The sequence below is a fragment of the Halyomorpha halys genome, unplaced genomic scaffold (assembly GCF_000696795.3).
Source record: "Halyomorpha halys isolate HHAL.00 unplaced genomic scaffold, Hhal_1.1 Scaffold415.1, whole genome shotgun sequence".
NCBI lineage: Eukaryota > Metazoa > Arthropoda > Insecta > Hemiptera > Pentatomidae > Halyomorpha > Halyomorpha halys.
Window position 1 is genome coordinate 5,578 of NW_027106189.1, and position 8,984 is coordinate 14,561.

Sequence of the window (8,984 nt, forward strand, 5' to 3'; positions counted from 1 at the left end):
ATATACGATTACATTTGTTATAATTTTTAGGTAATCCAAATGCAGCAGGATCTAGATGCCTTGATGCCAGCCATTGCCGCAAATGCCCGAATGGTAATGGATATGATTACTCAAATGGTCATTGAACAGCATGGAGTTGAAGAAACTACGGCTTTAGTCAAAAAAGAGGAAGAGGTGGTCAGGTTACAGGCTGAAGAGGCAGAACGGTGTAAGAAAGAATGTGAAGCAGACCTTCAGCTCTTGTTACCCATAGTAGAAGGTATATTTATCTAAAATCAGTCATTATGGCCATTTAAATGATTACTTATTATATATTTAAATTAATAAGAGTCTACATAGCAGTATTTACAATTAATGATTGGCTCTTTTACCTAGTTGTTAGTTCTTGTAAAAATCACCCAATTAAATCCAGTTAATATTAGTATAATATGAATTTTCAGAGTTTCATTATAAAATTTCTATCTGCTGTATTTTCTTAATAATTTGATGATTTTAATTTATCAATCCATAATTTCCTCTAAAGTGGAACATTTATAGAAATGTTGAGTGTAATATTCATTAAAATGTAGATAAGTTTAATAATTTAAGTTATTTATAATAGTATTCTTAAGAGTTCAGCTACATCTTTTTTGTTGTTTTACAGATGCTATTAAAGCCTTAGACACTGTCAAGAAAGCGGACTTGACTTTGCTGAAATCAATGGCAAGACCACCAGAAGCAGTGAGGGTTGTGATGGCTGGAGCTTGTGTTATGTTAGGGATAAAGCCAAATAGGGTTCCGGATCCTAATCGACCAGGCCACATGGTGAGTAATAGTATTTTTGTAGTTTATTGCAAATATTCAATTGTCGTATATAATGTCTGTAGATTATATATATAAAATATCTCATATAAAATAGGAAAAAAATTTGTTATAGAAAATTGTTGTTCATTATTTCTCTGAATTAGTTTTGTAAATTGGATTTATAAGCCTTCTGAAAACATTCACTCCAAATATAACAACATAACATAAAGTGATCTAAGTATTGATGGAATTGGTGTAGATATCAAGATCGACTTAAACTTAGAAATTCCCTGTTGATGGGTTAACACAAATATTTACCCATCTAGTTTACAATGGCCAGTCAAGAATACTGAAATCCTGAAAAATCTGAAACTAAGGGTGTATAATGTCATGCTAAAGCCAGCTCTGATATACGGCTGCCAGACCTGGGCTTTAAGAGGTACCTTAGAAAGCAGAATCAAGAGATTTAAATGGAAAGTCCTCTGTACAATTACAGGAGTGATCTGGAATCAGACTCTTAACACATGAAGGAGGAGAACTAACTGCTTGGAGAGATTGGTCAGTCAATATCTCATGATATGAAGGCCAGGAACTTAAGATGGGTAGGACATGTGGCTTGAAGCAATCCATCAGGACACCTCTACACAACAATGAATGCCAGTATGGTAGGCAAGACACCACGTGAGAGGCCAAAAACCAGATGAATAGACAGAATCAACAAAGATGCGAAAAATGGAAATCAGTAGCCCAATATAGGCAGGCGTGTGGAGAAGGCTGGTCTGGGTCTACCTTACAAGGTTTGTAGAGCCCACTGAAAAAAAATACAATTGTTGAAATTTCAATAGAGATCTATATCGTACTCTTATGACTTCATGAGTAAGCTTGTACTTACTAAAACTTATAGTTCCAAGAAACATATCGATGTCCAGAGGTCTGTCCCGGGAAGATCATTTGATCCATACTCTTTGAATAGGTTATCTCAACTTATGCGATTAAAATGAGAATGAATTGGAAAACATGATCCAGATTAAAATTACATTAAAATACATAAACATGACATAGTAAAAAAAGTCATGGTACTTATTTTTGTATTCCTTTTCATTTTTTGTCCATTGAAGTTGAATTTGTTCTTCATTTTCCTTTTCTTGATTTATTCCCACTTAAGTTAAAATTGATTTTATTTGAAACTGATTTAATTAATTTCACTCTTCATCATGACCATGGTCATTATTATTGTTTATTTTCAATAAACAAGTTCATTTGCACTTGGGAATATACTTTAGTTCAAATTTTAATTCTTTTAAATGATTTTCTTCTTTTTTATATTTCAACAAATTAATCTGCCTTCTTACTTTAAATTCTTTATTTTATTAATTTTACATCAATGCACTTCACTGCCTGACTGTGGTGAGGTACTAAGAGAATTAAGAGGGGAGCTACTCTATGTATCTACATCAGAAGGCCTTGACTTACATATGTTCAATATGTAAAGTAAACTGGATTGGAGTTAGGTCACACTCGTTTGGCCCGTAATGGTAAAGCTGCAGCTAAATCGGTGATCAATAGCACAAAGATAGCATGGTCGCTACATGATTATTTTGCATACCTTTAATATCTTCTTTTATTTTTTTCTGTCCATTTTTGTTTAATTTCTGCTTTAAATTTTTTCATTTAATTTATTTTAAAAAATGTTACTGAAAAACATATTTAGAGTTAATAACTTTCACCACATTTTTTTTCTGACCCCCTTCCTGGTCATTTCTGACATACTGGGAGAGATCTACAAGGAGTAGGAGGGGTATCTACAAAGGACCAAATTAATCTTACTATATTAAAGATAAATACAAGATTGAAATATTATGGTTTTCAATTTTGTTGAGAGTGATTTATTGGAAACAAACCCTGGTTTATCCGCGGATACAAATTTAATAAAATAAATCCTGCTTTAGCAACCTTTACAATATTTATCAATAGTTCACCCTTTTACGTACGCTGTATTTTATATTGTGGATGAAAACTAACACTTGTCTATGGCAACACCTGTCACAATTTCCCCTGTTACAAATATAAGTCTCTAATAGTTGGAAATATGTAGTAAATGTACATGGAATTCCAGACAAACATTTTATTTACACTTTAAATACAAAATAAAATATTAAATATAATATAAAATATAAAATTAAATATAAATTGTATTTATATTTATATTAATTAAATATAAATATAAAATTAGAATAAATTGGTTTTATTCTTCTTGAGGATTATCTCGCAAGTTATTATTTAGAAAAATCTCTGGCTTATCTGAGGATATGAACTTAATTAAATTAATTAAAATAGTTAATTTTAAAATTCTTTCATAGTTTACTTACAATGAGAGATGGTGAATTATTTCAAATAAACAAAATAAAGGTATTTTACAGGAAAATATTTTGAAAATTTAGCATTTAAGCCCTGTAAAACTATTCTAATAAGGATAAAATCTAGCTGATACTAAAGAACATTTAATTTTACATTTATTAACGATTTTTATTAAAATCTTTTGAGCTGTTTTTGAGAAAATTGTAAGACTGATGATATTAAGTGGCACTTTCAATAAATCAATTCTAAGGAAAAAGTTGCTGTGACATTCAAGGCATATTACCAACCTTGAAGATTTAGTTTTCTAATACTGTTCATTTTTTGAGCTAGTTTATAGAGGGACATACAAAAATCATTTGGCAAGACTTAGTTATTTAGACTCAGGGGACCTTCAAATTTGGATTTCCTTATAAAACTAGTATTCAAAGTTTTTCATGATCTTAATATTTCCCCTTACTACATCTATCATATACAAGTAAGTGAATGTAAAAATGAATTTTTCTCTGGTTGTTCCATTTGCATATCATTCATCCGATTGTGATGAAACTTTGGTAAAGTATGTATAGGTAAGCAAAGGTTTCTAGGTTAGCACAAAAATTTTTCAATTAGTTACATACTATTCATATAATGAAATGTGAGTGTATTTTATAAATTTTCTCTTATTGTTACTTAAGGTATAGTTTAAGATTTGACCTTTGTTTTTGGCCCAGTACTACTAATACTACTACTCATGGTTCCACAGCCCGATGTTAAGACCAGGCTTCCTCTAACAAAAAAAAACAAGATTTTATATCAATCACTGCTGTCCTTCAGCATCTGATCCCCAAGTCCCTAGCATCATTTGCAACCCAGTCTGCCCATCGCAGCGTTGGTCCTCCCACTCTCTGGTGGCCATGTAGGGACTCAATCAAAGTATTCTTGGGAACTGAATCTGCACTCATAAACATAATATTACCACCTTATCTTCAACTTGGATTAATACAGATTAGGCCAAATATTTTATGTTGAATCGTTCTTCTAAGTATTTGGAATCTTCAGTCTTCTGTCTTTGTTGTAGTCCTTTTTTTGGGCCTGCATGTGAGGATTGTTAGGATAAATGATTTTTAAACTATAAGCCAATGAGTCAGCAACTTGCTTGAAGGTTAATTCCATAATGAAAAATAATTGCTGTTGGCCAAGATCATCCAGTTCTCTTCCATAGATACTCTGTTTTCATTTGCAATCAGTGAACCCAACTACGTAAAATCGATTACTTGTTCAAATTTATAAGTGCTAAACTGAACTTTTTAATCATTACAGAACAGTTTCTCTTTTGACAGTTACTTGGTTTTATTTTTGTTGTTTATTAAACCAAACCATCATGCAGCCACTTCAAGGGACAGGAGGGCGTCTGTGACAGCTTGCAAGAATCAGCCACAATATCCAGGGAAGAAGAGTATGCAAGAAGCTGCACTATCTGATTTATATTTGTCCCCATTTTTGGACTGTTTGCATGAATTTTTTGTAATTTAAGTATCTAATCTTATTCCTTTAATTTGCCCACCTTCTTTATACCTATATACCCATGATTATTTTTTTTTTTTTAGATGGAAGACTTTTGGTCACCCAGTAAGCGACTCCTTGGAGACATCCAGTTTCTCCAAAAATTAAAGGAGTTTGATAAAGATCATATCCCCCCAGAACGCATCAATAAAGTGAGGTTAGAATACTTAACAGACAAAAATTTTGTACCCAACATTGTTGCTAAAGCATCTCGAGCAGCACGAGGTATATGTAAATGGATCATTGCTCTCGATAAATACGATACCATTATGAAGGTAATAAAATTTGTTAATTTTTACAAATTATAATAAGATAATTATAATTAGTAACTTTAGTTTAATTTTTTTATACATTATAAAAATTTATTAGATAAAAAAATAAAAAAGCTTATGCATAAGTAGTAATTAAGTAAGTAATTGAATTAGTAATTTAAAAAAAATATTTCAGACTGTCGCCCCCAAAAAAGCTGTTTTGGAACAAGCAGAAGCAGCATTAAAATCAGTTTTAGAAAGACTTCGCGAAAAAGAGGCTATATTATTCAATCTACAAGAGAAATTGAATGCTCTGAAGGTAGCGAAAGAAGAAGCTGATGCTAATCAACTTAAACTAACGAAAGAATTGGAAATATGTTCAATAAAACTTGAAAAGGCTACTTTTATAATAAGTAAGATTAGTATGCTATTATTACTATAGTATGCAGCTTTAATGCTCTCATTCAGTCTTCACTGGCTTTCAATACCAATGAAACAGCAGAAGTGCCTTGGATCACTTTGAGTTGTGCTTTGCCCTCCAAAAGAGGGCAAGAAAGCTTGTTTCAAAGTTCCTAAGGCTAGTAGTAAATAAGTGTGGTTGCATGTTAAAATAGAACTATTTTACTTTTATATATAAGAAGATGTCAGGGTTGTGGTAAAAAAGAACAAATAGTTTATAACTATTTGTTCTTTTTTTAGCGTAACCCTGACCATCTTCTTATATTTAACTTTTACGGTCAACTATATATATAATCTTTTACTTTTCTTTCCTTTACCTTGTTTTAAAATTATTTTTTTATTATTTCATTAGTATTATTATTATATTGTTTTACTTTTTTTTTTTTTACAACTGTAATATTATTATTTTGGAATTTCACACTTTCTTGGTTATCGCCAAAAATATTCACCTACCCAGACCAAAGTCAAGGGTTAGGGTCAAATTTTAAACTATATTTAAAATATTCGAATGATATTTGCTGTACTAAGGAGAACTGCTGTTTGCTCATCTTCTGATACTTTTTCAGGCAGCTTCAAAGTCTTGACTGAGTGGATGGAATCCAATGCTGGGACTTTACCTCTGCTACCTGCATCTGTTCCGAGGAACCTTCTCCTTCGGTCACCAAACTAAGAATGTCTTTGTCAGTTATTCAGATCCTTTTTGCCTTTATCTCCCCACTTTCACTTCAATAGCTTTCTTGGCTCACTTAAACTATCATATATTCAGTGATCCACTACAATATTTTTCTCCTTTAACCTGAAAGTACCTGTTTGAGCACGTATTGATAATAAGGAACTGGACCAGTTTTCATTTATATAATAACACCAGTGCTTGGTTGCTAATCTTGGTCAGACAATTGTACCTCATAAAGTATTCTTTACCTTCCAACATTTGATATATAGGTGATATATTCTGGATAGATTCAACTGCAATCATATATAGACGACAAATAAATAAATTTTAAATTATTTTTTTTGCTCTCTGCAGTTCCTTACTAGATAAACAATTCCCCTTCTTCCATGGAAAATACATTATCTCAATCGAAGATTTGGGATGTCATTTCCTGGCTGAGATAAAAAGGACTCTTACTAAATGATTCATGTTTTCAATTTCCATATTAGACCACTTTAAAATACCAAAAGTATAAGACAATACTGAAATAGCCCATGTATTTATTGGTTTAATTAAATAACCAGCTTATGGATAGGTTTTGAAGAGTTTTACAATTCGTTTGTTGAGTTCTTCTCTACAATTATCTTTATTATTTTTGTTGAATTTCAAAAGTTGACCTAAACACATCTGCTTTATTCATTATCTCTCCCATGATAACATAGATCGCATATTATTTATTTATTATTAATTTTATGTAATAATAATTTTGAATTTAAAATAAATAAAAAGGAAATTTGATAGTTTTAAACTTAATTCTCATATCCAAGGTTAGCTCGGGTTAAAATGAAAGCTTTAAATAGATAGTAAGTATTAATATATTATAAGTATTAATACATAAAGTATTAAATAGATAGTTTAAGAATTTTAATAGAACTAAGAATAATAAAAAGTAGAATTTTATTTAAAATTTTATAACATTTTAGACTCTTAATTTCAGGGAGGGTTTCTAAGAATCAGAACAGATACTTTTCTACCAATAACACTGAATTAATTTAATAACTACTTTACAAATGTATTTAAATTTAGGTAGAACAAAATTAACCAATTTTATAGAATCTTCTTTTGATGATTTTCTCAACAAACTAACACTGACTGTTGGCAATCTTTCTGCAAACAAACACTAACGAAACAAAGGATTGGTTCTCTAACAGTTTTCAACTCACTTCTCATCCACCAATATGTGTTGTTTGGCAATCCAAACAAAGTTTCCCTTCTGCTTCTTGGGAGACTTTTCAATGTCTTATTTTTCAAGATATCTCCTACTGATAGTAGCTAAGGGATCTTCCAGACACCCTGCCTCTAGGCAAAGTCATCCATCTCCTCCTTAAGCAACAAAACCCCCCAAAACCAAGTTTTCTTCCTTCCCCTTCTCTCAGTGTTGGTTCTCAGCATCGATTGTAGCACTAAAGTTTTAATTTTTTCTATGATTTCCTTTATGAACATTATTGTTTAACACTTATTCTTGACTTATATTTTTTCTTAAGTATATTGTGATTTCAAGTATTATGGGAAGTTAAAATAGAGATTTTAAAATATTTAAATCTGCTTAACATGGCCGTGATTCAACAGAATTTTGAAAGGACACGCCATCTTGGCTTTGTTATGAATAATGTATTTATTTTAGACAATGAAAATTGGTAATCTTATTTTTAGGTTTAATACTACAATATTTAACGTTGATACATAAAATTAAAACATAACTAAAATCATTTATATATAAAAATAACTATTTACTCATAAAAGAAGATATTACAATTTATTTCTATTTTATTTATTTTTTCATTATTTTGTCCTGCATAAAGTATGAATGAACCTTTAGAACTCTAATGTCCATTGCCCTTGATTAGGATAGCTTGTATTACTATTATTATTCAATAAATAAAAATGATAAGAAAGGAAAAGATCAAGGATCAGAAAATTATCAATTTAAATTCAACTACAAAACAAAAATAGATTTAATTATGTGGCTGTGTTAGTTTCAAATCCATTTAAAATTTTCCTTTTAGATAGCCTTGGAGGAGAGCAGGTTCGCTGGAAGCAACTAGAAGAAGAAAATCAGGAAAGATTAATCAAATTACCTGGAAATGTGCTAATAAGCTGTGGTGTAATCACCTATTTAGGACCTTTATCCAGTGAACTAAGGTATTTAATTATGTAGATTACCTTAAAGTATATGTGTCTATATATATTTATAAGTTTTTTATTATTTGTAATAATATAAATTATGTTGTCAACCTTCAAATTTATAATTTATTCATATTCTACTTATTAGGTCCTAAAACGATTTAACAACTATTTTTTCTTTCTTAAATTATTTATTCTAGAACAAACGGTACACATAATTTCATTTTGGCTAGTGAATTGAATTTTTTTATTGTGAATCTATGTGTTAATTGTATTTTGAGTGTTTTTTAAGTGCGTCAACTTAAGAATCAACCTTTTTTATTAATTATTTTTCATATTGAGAATCTTCTCCTTGTAAAAATTAAACTTGTTTTTAATTTGAATAATATGAATAGCTAAGGTACTAGCAAATCTGGCTGGCCACTCCCTGGAAAATGAAAAAAATTACTTTTTTTATCAAAAATTTCTTTCTATTCTTATACAACAGGAGCTTTATTATAACGTCCTCAACAACTGAAAAACAAATTTATCTCAAAATTTAAGTTATTTTAACTATGTTTTTTTAGATCAAAATTTTTGTTTAGATGTGTAGAATTGATCTGGTACACCTTTCTTCCTCAGAAAATTTCTGGATCCTCCACTGAGCTGAAGTCAGGTCTTCTTTTTTTACAATCATAAGTAGTAATGAATGTAATAAGTATTAATTATAAATTTGAAGGTTGACTACATACTATATTATCTATATATGTATATAT

At 30.1% G+C, this 8,984-nt stretch overlaps 1 protein-coding gene across 1 annotated transcript in view; it reads left to right on the top strand.

The window, feature by feature from the left end:
- Positions 1-8,984, top strand: part of LOC106682461 (dynein axonemal heavy chain 7) — a gene marked incomplete at its 5' end in the record, with an annotated part of 70,992 nt that overhangs the window by 2,132 nt on the left and 59,876 nt on the right. Inside the window, 5 exon segments of the mRNA XM_014423327.3 lie at positions 31-259; positions 644-804; positions 4,728-4,958; positions 5,131-5,347; positions 8,112-8,247. Of these exon segments, the coding sequence (XP_014278813.3) occupies positions 31-259; positions 644-804; positions 4,728-4,958; positions 5,131-5,347; positions 8,112-8,247 (974 nt within the window).